Here is a 15,628-nt window from a genome sequence, read left to right on the forward strand (position 1 = left end):
ACCACGGGCACTAGACGTCCTGATGCCGAGACCCCCTGGCTCCCGGGAATAACACCTGGGTCCTCATCTTTGTTCTCACTGGCTCCTGGATGCCTGAGAGATGGCAGACACCAGACCACTGTCCTCAGTAAAAACCCCCAGACCCTTTCTGGGTCTCACACTCTGTACCTGCACACTCTCTATGCGTTCACTGAACTCTGCTTTCACCTCCTACTGGCTCGCTCTGGGTTTCTAACCTTCATGCAGCTGGGGACCCCATTGGCTGGTCCTGTGGGAGCCCTCTGGGTCCTCGGACCCCGCCTGCTGGCATCAGTGGGACAAAGTGGGGTGAATGACATGGGCCAGGCTACCACCGACCTTGTGATGATCCACGAGGAGAAGCAGCGCCTGCTCAGGACTAAGGATAACTGAAACCATGGAAAGGGAACCATGGCAAGTGGACCCATGGATAAGGGGTGGGGGGGAGTCCCCCCTGTTGGTTCTGCTTCTCTGGAGGCCCTGACTCACACGGCAGGTCGCGACACGCGGGTTCCAGTAGAAAACACTCACCCCGTGAGCCAGAGACAATGCTTCAGGGGAAGCAACACTGACCAACATGTCAGGAGTAGGAAAAAGCCTTGTGCGTGAAAACATTCACTTCAGAACGGCTGATAACAAAAAACCAAAAATGAGAACAACAGCAAAGGCCAACAAGCTACATACTGAACATGGGGTGGGGGGGGGCGCGGTCAGCAAAGCGTGACGTGTTGATCTGTCCACCAACCAACAGTCCCCATTATGTAGAAACACAGCAACTATCTAACAGCAGAAGCCCAGGAGCACAGCACAAGCTACCCGCAATCCCTGCTTCGCCCCCTGCTCGGACAAATCTCCGCTCTCTGAGGAATCCCCTTCTTCCATCCATGAAGACAGGGCGCCCACTAACCCCCCAGGCCACTTCCCGCTGTCGCCACAGGTATGTGCAGCGCCTCCCACAGAAGATCAATGAGCTCACGCTGCCAATACGGGTACCCGTGTGAACGAGGACGACAGCAGGAATCAGAAACAGGCATCGCTTCATGAGGAAGAAGAAGACTTCTACGAGAACACACGGGACATCAGAAGCTTAGGGCCAGAGACACCGGGCCCTGCATCCTGCCGCAGGGTCTCCGGCTGGGTCTGTCTGACGCAGGCCTGATGCCCGCCTGACGCCGGCCGTGACGGATGGCACCGGGAACCGCAAGGCCCAGGCAAAGAGGCAGCCGCTCACGTGGCATTCCGAGTAAGACAAGCACAGGAGTTTTTACAGAGCAGCAAGAGCGGCAGCGCCGACCTGTGTTCTTTCGTGCTGCCGAAGGCCCCACCCACGGCCTGCCAGCAACTCAACCACGACTCCGGGACGCAGGTGCTGTTTTTCTCCCAGGTCTCCGATGAGGTTCTGGGAGTAAGCTTGTCCAACCTAAGCCACGGAGCTAGGCAGCAAGAACCCAGGCTGTCTTGATTCCAAGACCCACACTCTAAACCATGCTCTTCTGCCTTAGGCCTTCTCGCGCATCAAGGCCCTTCCATCAACACCATCCACTGCGCCACCAGGGTTAAAGCAGCGAACGCAGGCGAGTTCCTGCTGTGCACACCCAGGAAGATAAACAGAAAGTGCCAGGGGGCCGCTGTTCTCTAGAATAACCCTGCCTCTCACCAGAGCTTCCTGTGCTAGGAGCAGCGGAGATACAAGGAATACCTAAGCAGCAAAAACAAAGAAACACAGAAAGCAGGAATTTCAAGGCACATATCTTGGCACCAACTTCATACTCGGTACCCTCCAACAGACGCCCTTCCCTCCTGCTCATTCGCGGAGGGGCAGTAGTAAGCTCAGGCTCCTTCCGCCTCAGTCACGATCAGAAAAGCGAGCGACACCCGAAACACACGTGAACCGTGGGCTCGGACGTCACCCGCTGCTGCGGAAATAGAAAGCCATTCACGCGCCAGCCTTCATCAGAAGCTCAAGTGACACTCACTTCTCGGGTGAGCCCGAGTGACCCAGGCACTTCCTGCCCGACACGTTCCCGTACACGTCATCCTCGTTGTCATCCACATCTTCGTCATCGATGCTTTTCACGTCGAGCTTCGGGTACCCGCACTCCCCGTTCAAGGACAGAGAGTCGATTTTCCACGAGCTGCTGCTCTGACTTCCGTTGGAATTCGGCCCGAAGGGGCTTTCGAACGCCGACATGATATTGACGGAGGAGCGGTCGGAGTTCTCCTCCGAGCTCTCCCCAGCCCCGGGGACCTTTCTAAAAACATCGCCAGAGTTCTGCTCCTCTTCCTCATCGTCAAAAGAGATAATGTTGGTCACCTTCTTTTTCTTCTTCCGCTCCTTTCTACATTTGGCATCTGGCAAAAGAAGATACGGTGTAAGAAGAGCAGACGAAGTCATGACTGAGCCATTTTTGCCTCTAGATTGTGGAAAATCCTCTACTACCCTCCTGAAAAACATATGAGATAATTTCAGTTTTTTTTTTTTAATTCTTGGGGAAACACACACACACACACACACATACACACAACCTGTCTACAGGACACTGAGCAAAATGGATGTGGGACTCTGCTTCTGATTTAAACCAACGTGCCACAGGGCATACATAACAATCGTCCCTTGCAAGCACTTTGATTCAGAGGGAGCTCCATTCCGGAAGTGACTTTCACTTGGGAAAATACCCTCCTGGCTGATGGATGGAGCCAACAACAGCAGTTTGGGGTGGCGGCCAACGGCTCAGCAGGCGCAGTCCAACCTTGTCTGCAAAGGGACGCCGCTGCTGCTCCCACTGAGGGTAGCACCTCCTTCTCCAGCCTGGGCTGTGGGCTGGCTCGGTGCTCGGGTTTCGCCAATAGCTCGCAGCAGAGTTCACGGTGAGCTCACGAGCCCGGGCACGAAGAGGGGATGCACCCCCGGAACGCGGCCCTGAAACTCCCTGGGAAGGAAGCCAGTCTAGCCTGTTGGAGCACGAGAGGTCAGGTGCAGACAAACAGATGTCCGGCCGACAGTGAGCACTACGATCCAGCCACGGAACTGGGGCCATCTTGGACCTTCTGGCTCAGCCACCAGGTCAGGGCAGCCCCACGAGGGATTCCAGGGGAATCAGCGAGCCATCTTGCTAACCCAGAGACTGATGAAAAAAATAATAATATATCGTGGCTGTTTCAAGCCACTACATTTTGGAGCTGTTACACAATAAAGACTAAACTGAAACCGAAATCAACGGTGCTTTGGTGACCAGTACTTATAGAAGTCAGTTCACCCATCGCAATCGTCCAACTTGGCCATGAGACACTTTGAGCTGATTCCAGACATTCCATTCCATCGAAGCCAAGCTGTGACACGGTGAGGCTTCGCCTGCATATCAGACTCTGAGACAGTGTCAAAAGCGGTGAAAAGGACACTCCTTGGGTATACAAAGTCCAACATCTTTGTCACAAAGCCCTCACAGTCCTCTTTCCTGTGTCCTTTGCCTGGTGTCTCTACTGGAGGAGGAGAGGACAAGACGGATAAAGACCCCACAAGACTCTGAGTTTTCACCATCACTAATAATTCCAAGGAGACGACCATGATGACTGCCTTGTTAAAGAGATCTGCGAATACTAGCACTACGTACATAAACCCAAAATCTCCACTTTTGCTATAGCAACATTCTGGATCTCCCAGAAGTCTCAAGGCATATCACGAAGTTGTCACAAAATGGATCTTAACTAAATCAACTTTCTTTGGCGTCCCCAGCCTAGAGTCGAAGCTGACAACTCCTCCCTTCCCCTTGGCCTCCACTGAAATGTCACCCCCCCCCCCCGCCGCACAGTGCACGATCTCCACAGCACCCCGTGCTTGGCTTGCATCTCATTTATCAGAAGGATAATTACTTATTTGTATAATCTGTCATTAAATATCTATCGTCCCCCAACCCAGAAGAGCCTGCAGGCTAAACACTAGAGATCTTCCTAGTTCACTACCCAGCACACAGACTGCAGTCAACAAACACATGAATGAATGGAGGAAGGAACAAATGAACGGAGATCAGGCTCGTGGGGCTTCCGGTGACCAAGAAACCGTCACCGTCATTTTGCTGTCGGTGAGCTGAACGCACTCCCAGCCTATCGTCTTCACATCTCAGCAAGGCTCTCAGTCCCTTTCGGAGTGAGTGAGGAGAAGAAAAATAAACACAAGTGCAAACTGAAAACCCAAGGGCATGAGCCTTCCCTTGGTGCTTTCAGCCCACGAGGTGTGTCCCGCTCGGCCACGGCCTGCCATCCCTCGACCCGACCCCTCGGTTCAAACTCCCACGCCTGTTCCCGCTCACCGGCGCTGACGTGCTTGGACACAACGGGCAGGGGGTCGGTGTCCTGCTCGGGTTTGATGAGGATGGAGACAGCAGACGACGCTGTGATCTCCCTGAGGAGGCTGCTCACCCCCTGCGTGGACTCCTTCAGCAAGGACGTCACGTTCTGCGTGGACTCCTTTAAGAGGTCTGACACGGTAGGAGCAAACTTACTCTGCCCGTTCAAATCCTTGTTGTCGATGTTGATGGCAAAGAGGATGGAGTTCAGACCTGCCCAGAAGAGGGAAAAGTCTGGAGTGTCGGACACGGGGCAGTCACACCTCCAACACAGTAAGTGAGTGGCAAACGATACAATACACGAGAGGGGACGCCTTGATCTGAAGGCCTGATTTAAAAACCTCCCAAGAGGCGCCAGGGTGGCTCAAACAGTTAAGCGTCTGCCTTCGGCTCAGGTCATGATCCCAGGGTCCTGGGATTGAGCCCCGCATTGGGCTCCCTGCTCAGCGGGAAGCCTGCTCCTCCCTCTTCCACTCCCCCTGCTTGTGTTCCCTCTCTCACTGTGTCTCTCTCTGTCAAATAAATTTTAAAAAATCTTAAAAAAAAAAAAAAAAAACCCTCCCACAAAATGGGGTCAGGAGACACCAGCTATCACAGCAGGTGAGTCTTTCCCAATTCTCTCCCTCTCGGTCAAAGACAAATAAGAAGTCAACCCCAGGGAGGTTAAGACATAAGTTCTGGGCTCAGACGGCCTGGGTGGGATCCCCGCACTGCCGCTTTCTAGGAGACCTGGGTCAAGTCACGTAAACCTGAGCTTTAGTTTTCTCACCTGTAAAATGAGGACAAGAGTGTCTCTTTCACAGGGTATTAAAGACAATCACTCACCAAAACACTCAGCTCAGTAAGCACCCAAACGTGGGCACCAATGTCACTACTATTATTACTTCGGGCAAAACCCTACACTGGCCTACCCAGGACATTGCTATCAAAGCCTCACTTTTCCTCAGTGGACAAGACGAACGTAACTCTCGATATGTGGGACTTAGTGTAAACCTTCAGGGAAGGGCTTTTTCTTTCTTTCTTGAAAGAAAGAAGCGAGGTACCCACTTCTGTTGGGCTCACCCTTTGAGTGAGAGGCAAACGATAAACCACCGAACGACTCCGCGACTAACATCCATCCAGCGGCTTCCACACTGACAAACCGTGGACGTGACTCTTCACCACACCTGATTCTCTCACAGCCCTATAAAAGTGAGTCCCGTGCTAACAGGGTCACCACTCAGCAGAGGAGGGAAATAAGGGTGACAGAGCTCACAGGACCTGCCCCCAGGTCACCAACCAGGAAAGGGTAGAGCCAGGCTTCAAAGCCAGGCCTCCCACTTCCAATTCCCCAGGTCTTGCAAAGCCACAGCCAAAACCCCCAACCCTATGCTTTCCCTGCCAGGGTATCCAGTTCAAGATAAGGGGACTCAGTGACCCACGCCACTAAAAAAAGGACAGTGATAAGTGACTCACTGAGTTGGGGAGTGACAGGGAAAATCACAGCCTCTCCTGGAGCTAAAAATTCCCTCCCAGGCAGCCGACTCTGCTCACCAAGCTTCAAGGACCCGTCACTCCTGGCCTGCACCAGGCTTACCAGCTGCCATGGTAGGAAGCATGCTAGACCTTTCTTCATCCATCACAAAGGACCAGTCTTCGTAAAAAGTGCTGCAAATTGAAAGAGAAAGGGGGAAGTTCTGAGCAGCGGTTCTCAGCACCCATCAGCCAGACAGCTCCCTCACGCGGCTCCCTGGAAAAGCCACGCCTGGTCAGCCAGATGGAGATCCAAGGTCTCTGCCCAGCGGAAGCTTCCAGTAACACACAAAGGATCGAAAGTATATATCCTACAACCTCCTCATTGGTCCAAGCTTGAGTTAACTGAAACAGGCAGGAAATGCAAATGCAGTTACTGACGAAGCAGCAAAGGAGAAGAGAGGTGGCATCCCGTCTAGCAAGGTCTCTAAGACACAGGCAGGAAATCCGAGCTGACCCCTGGGAGCCATGCCTGGGCTACCACAAGAGACAATCTCAGGAACAATGACAGAGCTCCATGGCTCCATCAGCCGGAGCATTTGTGTGTAGCACTTGCTTGGGCTGCAGACCTAAAGCCCAAATTACCCCTGGAAAGGGCTGGGGAGCTAAAAGGGGCGCATGAATCTCAAGGGCGGTAGAAGGAAAGGGGTCAGCAAGGACTACAGGGCTTGTCCAAGCTCGCCGGCAATGATGGTCCGGCCAGGGCTCTGAGGCAGGGGCCCCAGGCTGGTTCCCCAGCTCTGTATCCGACAGCTGCTAAGCAGTAGCAAGCAAGCATCTTCAACCCCTGACTCCCCTACCAGGTCAAAGAACTCTCAATGCAGTCAAAGCTCACATGGCTAGAGCACGGTCAGTGGTCAGGGACCTGCAGTGCAGCAGGGGACGGGACGCATTCGTTGCGGAAGTGACTGAGAGCAACTGACAGAACAGGAACGCCCCACTTCCAATGCACTCACCCAGCAGAGTGTCGGCCCAAGTGCCGACTACACATTAAAGCTGGCACTGCCACTGCCACTGCACCTCCAATTCCCAAGACTGGGATGCTTTCAGAATCGGAGCCCATTTCCATGCATGTGAATGAATTTGGTTTTCCCACATCTTGGTAGGTAAGTGGCTAGTGATCTGGGTGAGTTCTACTGTGATAGCATCTGGATTCACTTCGACGGCTCGCTGTTCTAGCGACCTTGATGCTGAGTTGTACATCCCTGAACTACTTGCAAATGATCTACTGCAAAGAGCTTCATGAAAATTCACTGTAGGGGCGCCTGGGTGACTCAGTCAGTTAAGTGTCTGCCTTCGGCTCGGGTCATGATCCCGGGGTCCCAGGATCAAGCCCCACATTGGGCTCCTTGCTCAGCAGAGAGTCGGCTTCTCCCTCTCCCTATGCCGCTCTCCCTGCTTGTGCTCACTGTCTCCCCCTCCCTCTCTCTCTCTGTCAAATAAATAAAATCTTTAAAAGAAAAAAGGAAAGAAAAAAAATTCATTGTAAGAATCAGGAGAATGTTCTCGTCAACTAAAACTGCCTAAGGCCCGGAGGGTGCACCCAGACATGCAAGTAGCACAGGGGTGCAGTGAGCACAGCAGTCCTGGCCCCCATGCCTTCCATGTCAGACCCAGAGTCCAAGCACGCAGCAGGACAGGGCACCACAGGTACCATCAGTGGGAGAACTTCAGGAGTCCTCGCGCACAATCTAGAACACCTAACAAGCTGCTGGTAGCCAGGTGACCATGAGCAGCACAAAAACCAGAAGAGGAGACAAACCAGAGAATGCACAGCAGCATGTAAAATCATGGGACTGCATCACGGCACGAACGAAATGCCAGCTTATTGCATTAAATTAAATTAATTCGCTGAAATTAAATCCTCACTGTTGAGGATCAGGGCACTGCTAATGTGGAAGCTACTCAAGGAACCAGCACAGGACTGATCATTGTCCCTTTGCACCGTCGGGTGACACAAAGCGACACGTCTAGTCCACTACTCTCGGGCAGTAAGTAATAGCCACTGACAGAGACAGAGTCACTGCTAACATCACGAATACAGGAAAATGACAGCACTGTCACATGTTTCTGAAAGGAACGTGGCTGACAGTACCACAGCTGATGAGTAATCAGCGCCCTTCCCCCACAGCTAGGCGACAGCCACACACCCCCACCTTGCGGAGCTGGGCGGTGGCCATGTGACTCGCGGCCAGTGAAATGTGGGTGGAAGTGAAGGATCTCTCTGTGCAGAAGCTTCAAAAGCCAGTGCTCAGTTCAACCACGTCCCTCTTCCTACCTTGGCAATCATGACAGCATCTGTCAAGACGGAACCTCTGTCAGCCTGGGACCCTGAGACGGGAAAGCCCGACTCCTCCATGATAGACACGTAACAGGAGGAAGAAGAAAAGGTGGCTGTCTCGAGCCACGGAGGGTTTTATGCTGTTTGTTGTAGCAGCATAAACTGAGCTCCACTAACGGATAGGGTGAGCTGTATGTTTACGATCAAGAAAAAAAGGGAAACGTCATAAAACTGTTGTTGTTGTTGTTTTTTATATAACAATTGACTTCACTCCCCAGCGCAAAGTTTCCCTATTTCTTTCAGTCAGTTTGGGACGGAATTAACCTCCAAAACACAGGAGGAATTGTAAAGAACCCAGCACAAAGTTAAGACAGACACAAAACGGAGCTCTAAACACCCAATTTCTACCGAGAAAGAAACTGGGTCTGGAAGGAGGCCGAACTAAAATTGCACCAAGTGAGAGCAGGCTGTACCCTGGGACGGCAGCGCTCCCCACAGCCCACACCTCAATCACAAGCACTTATGGAGAACTTGCCGTATGCAGGTGCCACGCTGAGCCCTTTACGAGCATTCATTCCCTTGCTCATTCTCGAACCCTCTGTGCCCCCAGCATAGCCGAACATGCTGGGGCTGTAAGAGGGGAACCCGCGTGCCCCCGACAAGGAGACTGGGATACAAGCACAGGCGCTCAGACGCTGCGATTCTAGCCCGTCGGCTGCGCCTCCCCCTGGACGCCCACCCCGGTACCTGAGCCTGCCGCGGTCGGCCAGGAGCATGTGCAGGTAGCGCTCCAGCGAGTGCTCGTTGAGGGCACAGCGCAGCCAGGCCCGGCCGCGGCCCACGTCCGACGCGATGTGGCGCAGGGAGTAGAAGCGTGGCAGTTCGTGCTTGCTGAGGACCTCCTTCACGTAGAACCAGAACACGGGCTCTGCGGAGAGAGGGACGGGCACGGTGGCTCTTGGCCTGGGATGCACGTCGTTGTAGAATAACAGTCCCAAGGCATTTCTCAGGAGCGTAAAAAAGTTACTTCTTTAGCACAGAGAAGAAAGATAGAAAGAGTGTAATTTTGCATCCGGGTTTGTTTCTTTACTTGTCTAGATCATGAACGTTTCCCTGTAACACTTAAAGATCTCTGGAAACACGGGGGCACCGGGGTGGCTCAGTCTTTTAAGCGTCTGCCTTCGGCTCCAGTCATGATCTCAGGGTCCTGGGATCGAGCCCTACATGGGGCTCCCTGCTCAGCGGGGAGTCTGCTTCCCCCTCTCCCTCTGCTCCTCCCCTCCACTCGTGCTCTCTCGCTCTCACTCTCGTTCTATCTCAGATAAAAAAAAAATCTTTTGAAAAATTTCTAAAAAAGTAAAGCTGTTTGAAAACATGGCTTTTGATGGCCTCCCAATGAAACACATTTTAACCATTTCTCTACCTCTGGGAACACAATGTATTGCCAACCTTCCCTATGTACTGCTTTGAACCTCCTTGTCCATAACTGTCCTCATTTCTAGATCCTTAGAAAAGATGTCCATATGCCTGAGAATAGGAACAGATTTAAGCCTTTAAGGGAAAGCTAAAAAAGTTTCTTTTTATCCACAAGGTAGTTTATTGGATCTCCTCACATCCCACCTTTTTCATCCACACGCACAGAGATCTTCATAATTTTCACTCTAGTATATACCTCATCTTGTGACCTATTTTCTTCACATATGCTCATCGAACCTTTCCCATGCTCCCAACGATCACCGGCAACACCAGCACCACCAGCCGGCCCCGCTACTGTGGGCAGAGCACTAGCCACTATCCGCCCCTGCCCTCAAGACGTGACATCAGACCTCAGTCCTCATAAGCACCAAGGCCAGCCCCCTATCAAAGACCAGGGCCGAGGCCTGGCCAAGGAGGGTGACTGCACCCAGTGACGGGCGGTTAGTAAGCAGCAGGGCAGCATGGGACCTGGGAGCTGCCTGACTGCAAAGCACTAACTGGGACAGCCTGTGCGGGGACGGAGGGCTCTACCCTCTTCAAGATGATCGTGTTCACAACTGCTCAATATCCCAAGGGAGAGACACTGCTGAGTCTTTGCTGCCAGATGGGGATTCAAATCCAGAAGCTATACAGGCTCACAGACCCTTCAACCTTCCTTCTAAAAGAACGGAAACACACACATCTCCATAAATTAGATACCTGGTTAGTAAATTCACTCGAATAAGTCAGTTCAGCTCAGTTAGCATGGACTGCATTCTTAACGGGGGCCACAGACTGGGCAAAGCTGGGGGCTACCAGGCAGACAGCGAGGGTAGGTCCGTAACAAAGCTTCCAGGGCAGCGGGCTGGGCGAGAGTGAAGAGACCAATCCAGAGAAAGACCCTGGGAGCCAGGCTATGCTCCAGATTCCTCTCCCTCCACGTGAGCCCCGAAGTACAGAACCACCCAGAGATACTGGGGTGACTGGAGAAATGGGAAGCAGAGCCTGAGCACGAAGGCCAGGCCATGATGACCGGCCGCCATCAGCTTACTGACGACCGTCTCGCACGAGAGCAGCTGTGCTGTTTCCTCTTCTGCCTTCCCTGTTAACAGCAACTGCATGCACGCGTGCGCGCGTCTGCGGATCCAGCCAGCCGCTGGGGTGGGTCTGAATCTACACCTCGGGAATGACTGGGAAAGCCAACAAGGCAGCTCACTCAAGACGACCTTCTGTCTCAATCCCGAAATGCCACACGAATCCCCTTCCCAGGCCCAGGAGACCCGCCGAGACCACACAAATGCGGAACGGCCTTTTTTCCACTCAGTGCTTTTCTCCGAAACCAGGACGGAGGCTTTGTTTCAAAACATGCCGAACAACCACCTGTATCTCCATCGTGACTCAAAGCAGGTGACTCTCACCTGCATGGGGTCTTTCTGGAGAACCAGGGTGACCTCCCTCTGACCTTGAATGCACACGAAACACTTAACGTGTGTTTTCACCTTTCAATCTCGCCAATTGCTTAGTGCCACAGAATCCCTCTACAGCCTGCCAAAGCGATGCTGGCGATGATAAGAATTATCCCAGCAGGGCTCCACTGCCACTGCCAGCACTAATGGGGTCTATTTCAAGTGCAGCTCACCTGCCACTTAACACTCACAGTGTCCGTAATTTAATTTGGGGCAATAAACCGATCTCTTACTGCTATGAAACCGGGGCTCATTCCAGAAGAGGGTGAGGGCTTCTGGTTCTCTGGACGCCCGAACGCCATCTGCCCACACGAACGAGAGCCGTGAAGGGGCTGTTGAGGCCAGTCAACTCCGGGGGCACCTGTTCACAGAGGGGGACTAACACCACAGGCCTTCTGGCGAAGTTTCTAACAGGCCTTGGCCATAACAGATGCCGACATACTCTGGAGGACAAAAACCGGGACTCGAGTTCTAGTTCAGGCGCTGTGTGCCCTTGGGCAACTTATTTTGTCCTTCATTTTCTTTATCTGTGAAATGGGGATTGCAGTATCTACTTTTGATGCTTATGATGAGGGGGAGGAAATGAGAAAACATTCGTGGTAAAGTGCTTCGCGCTGAGGCAGCACAGCGAGCAAACAGCACCCTTCCCCCTTCTTCCAGTAGCTGCGTCCCTCCTTCCTAGGAGAACCGTGTTCCATCTGGTTCCCTGTGAAGCTGCCTTCAGCACCACCAAACTCTGGGCTGTCACGGGGCCGAGCACGGGGTGTTGCAGCAACCCGCCTCGCTCACCCTACCCTTCCCCTGACCCTGTTTGTTATTTTGAGTGTCACCGGTTTTTTTCTGCATTAATTTTGACTTTTTAAAAATATTGCATGAAAACGTTAGGTCTCTTGATTGCTGAGTTTCTTGGTGCTCCCATAAATTCTGTGGCTGCATTGAGAGCCTCACTGGTCTCAGCCTGGTCCCCGCCCCGGACCACAGGGTTCTTCCAGCAACTTCTACCTGAACCACTAAAGGGGAGACCTTGGCTCCCTCGAGAACTGAAGTCAGCAAACAATAGTCTAAGGGCCAAACCTGGCCCACGACTTGTCTTTGTAAGTTAAGTTTTAGCAGAAGACTCACCGCCATTTGCAGATACACTGCCTGTGGCTGCTTTCCCACTACAGAGTCATCGCTGGGAAGCTGCTACAGACACCCATGGCCCACAGAGCCCAAATACTTCCCCTCTGATCCCTTAAGGAGGCAGCTTGCTGTCCACTGTTCTAGAAGTAGGAGCTCAGATAAACCTGTAAGCCTGGAGCCACCGACCTTTTCCTCCCTTTCCTGTAGAGCACGCCCACCTGGACAGGACACCCACCCAGTGAGGCAGGACAGAGACACAGAGACCAATGCGGGGGATGCTGAGCCCCTGAGGCCTGTTCACCATCCAGTTTTCTTAGTTACTTAAGTTAGGAAATGCCCTTTGTTTTCCAAGTGACTTGCTGTCACCTGCGACCAGAAGCCTGATGCAGTGAGATAGGGTGCATTCTTCTGTCACCTGACAATCATTTCAGAGGAGTGGCAACGCTCCCGGCACTGGGCAGTGCCTACGGGCATACAAGTGGCAAATGCATCCTCAGGAAGAAATAAAAACAGCATTGCTCAATGAGAAAACAGAAAACCCAACTACAGGGAACTAGGCTCCTTCCTTGGAAACAAAGAAAGGCTTCTTTTTCTCATGGACTTAGTCCGCAGGTAGATAGCTGCCTCAAAGGCACTGTCACTGGCAAAATCTCCAACCTCTTGACCTTCACCCCCTGTCCCAGAGGACTGCCACCACCCTGGGTATCACAGCCACAATCGGAGAAGAAACAGGACAAGATAAAACCAGCTCTGTTACCCCTTTTTTCAGGCAAGGGTAAGTAATCCCAGAAAACCAAGAGGAATAGAGATAGAGAATGTCAAGACTGGCTTCATCACTCACGATCCATTACCTAGAGGATATCCGCGGCCCAGAGCAAAATCAAGGTTCTGTTAAGCCAAAGAAGAAACGGGGAAGGGATTTTAAGTAAAAAACTAACAGAATCACCCATACAGGCTATCAGCAATTCCAGGAACAAAAGGCCACCAAGCGGTCCCCTATTCCAGCCTCAGACACAGGGGAGCACAAGTGCCCCCAAGTCCCAATCACTTCCAAATCTGGATGAGCCTGACTACGAGACACAAACGGATCAGCAAAGCAGAGTTCCCGAGAAGGGGCTGTAACCTCGTCCCCCGGCCATCTCCCAACCAGCCACGGGACTGCCTCCAGAAACCAGAAGACAGGAAGTGTGGTTTAAATATCACATAATAAAAACTTGTAAAAAGTCTGTAATCTTGACCTTTTTTTTTTTTTTTGCTTTCTAAAACTTGTGGTAAAATAGACATAATAAAATGTACCGCGCTAACCATTTTTCAGTGCATAATTCAGTAGCAGTAAGTACATTCACGAGGATGTGCGACCATCACCACCACCCATGTCCAGAACTTTTCCATCATCCCAAACAGAAACTCCATACCCAGGAAATGGTAACTCCCCCATTCTCCACCCACCCCACCCCCAGCCCCCAGGGGCCTCTATTCCACTTTTCGGTGGTACTAGATGTAAGTCGAATTGTACAACATAGGACCTTTTGTGTCTCACTATTCCCACTTAGCAGAAATGTTTTCAAGGGTCACCCTTGTCTTAGTATTTATCGGTATTTCATTGTTTCTGTGGCTCAACACTGTCCTACTATGTGTATATACCACATTTTGTTCATCCACTCATCTGTCAACAGACATTTGGGTTTTTCTATCTTTTAGCTCTTATGAATAACGCTTCTAGAACATTCATATCCAAGTGTGTTTGACTCCCTGCTTTCAGTTCTTTTAGGTCAGTATTTAGGAGCGGAATTGCTGGATCATACAGGAATTATAGGTTTACCTTTTTGAGGAACCATCAAACTCTTGTCAATGGTGGTTACACCATTTTACATCAATACTTTTTTTTTTTTTGCCTTTATTTCTCTGCAACTAAAATTAACTCTGCTATTAAATTCCCTTTCAGTTAGGGAAAAAAAAAAAAAAAAAAAAAAAAAAACCTTATGCTTGCCAATGAGGCACTTCCACGTTCATTTTTTAATTGTGGTAAACTTGGCCTAACATAAAATCCACCATTTTAAAGTTTACGATTCAGAACTTGGTACATTTTTAAAGAATGAATAAATGCACAATAATCCAAGATACTGGGTGATCTCTGAAGAGTCCAGTCTGTTTAAATCTAAAAACGAAATGTCCCTGCTGACTCCACAGAACAGCGCCAATTATCTTGGTGGAGGTGGGTGGAGAGCAGGAAAACAAACGCAGCCGAGGAAGATCCACCGCCGCTCGCTGCCCATCGGTGGCCTTCTAAGCCCGACTGGCTCTCTGCCTCACTCCCTCTGCTCCAGCCTTGCCGATCTCCCTGGTGCTGCTCCAACATGCCAAGCACACTCCACCTGCCCAGCCCTGAGCAGAAACCACACCGGGCAGTGCATTGAAGGAACTGAACATGGGGCATCTGTTACAAAGACTTAGGAAGGGCTACAAAGCCAAACAGGAGGTAACGAGACCACCCAGAGATTAGCAGTGTCAGAAAGCCACCCCTCCCCGAAGCCAGAGAAACAGAAGGAAAAGGTGCTGTTCGAGCGTGTGAGAGCTCACTGAAAGGGGATTCGATAGCAGCGTTGATTTCAGTTGCAGAGAAATAAAGGCAATTCTATCCCTACTTAAAAAAAAAAAAAGTATCCCTGTAAAATGGTATGGTCACTGTTGACAACAGTTCAGTGGTTCCTCAAAAAGGTAAACAGAGAATTAGCACAGGATCCAGCAATTCCACTGCTAAATGCAGACCTGACGGGCAACAGCCAGACTGTGGTAGAAGCACCAAGGAGGAGAGTAAAACAAGAAGACCGAGGCCTGACCTGCGGGCCACACAGGACATCCACAGACCACAGAGGGAGCACGGCACTGCTGGACACGCTACTAGAGATGGGAGGAAAGGCTCCAGCCTCCCTCCGCCCTCCCACCTTCAAAACCCATCACCACCTCCCTCTGGCCAAGCAGGAAGACAGTGGGCAAGGGAGCCCGGGAAACAGTCCGCAGGGAAGGACAGAGAGTAAATTTGAGAAAAGAGGCAAGTGACTCTGAGCTTTTCCACCCACTGAACAGAATAGGATTCCTTCCCCAGGTGACCGTATGGCTACTTCCCTCCTTCCCTGAGGTCTCTATTCAAAAGTCCCACAAAGACAATCTCTTACCACTCTGTGCAAAAGAGTGAACCCCCACCCCACTGCTCATCAAAATCTCTCTTCTTCCTGAACCCCCGGATGCTTCCCAGCCTGCCCTGCAGCAGCCAGGTGACTCACGGTCTCCACGCACCCAGGGGCCTTCCGCAGCCCTGCCTCGCTCGTCTCTGTCGTCTGCCTGGCCCCTGTGAGCACCTCAAGTTGGAGTCCTGAGCTCTAACAACTCAGCATAGCACACCTGGCATGCACCCCTGGTCTAAAAGAGTC

At 51.7% G+C, this 15,628-nt stretch overlaps 1 protein-coding gene across 2 annotated transcripts in view; it reads right to left on the minus strand.

Annotated features, from left to right (window-relative positions):
* The window catches only part of SNX29 (sorting nexin 29), a 473,687-nt gene that overhangs the window by 404,277 nt on the left and 53,782 nt on the right, over nucleotides 1–15,628 (minus strand). For both annotated transcript variants that reach the window (XM_032836282.1, XM_032836283.1), the window contains exons 5-8: nucleotides 8,902–9,082; nucleotides 5,938–6,008; nucleotides 4,326–4,574; nucleotides 1,995–2,370 (exon numbers count right to left, since the gene is read on the minus strand). In XM_032836282.1, the coding sequence (XP_032692173.1) occupies nucleotides 1,995–2,370; nucleotides 4,326–4,574; nucleotides 5,938–6,008; nucleotides 8,902–9,082 (877 nt within the window). The remainder of the gene's footprint in view (nucleotides 1–1,994; nucleotides 2,371–4,325; nucleotides 4,575–5,937; nucleotides 6,009–8,901; nucleotides 9,083–15,628) is intronic.

This window comes from Lontra canadensis, unplaced genomic scaffold (assembly GCF_010015895.1).
Source record: "Lontra canadensis isolate GAN:19392208 unplaced genomic scaffold, GSC_riverotter_1.0 scaffold91, whole genome shotgun sequence".
NCBI classification, from domain to species: Eukaryota; Metazoa; Chordata; class Mammalia; order Carnivora; family Mustelidae; genus Lontra; species Lontra canadensis.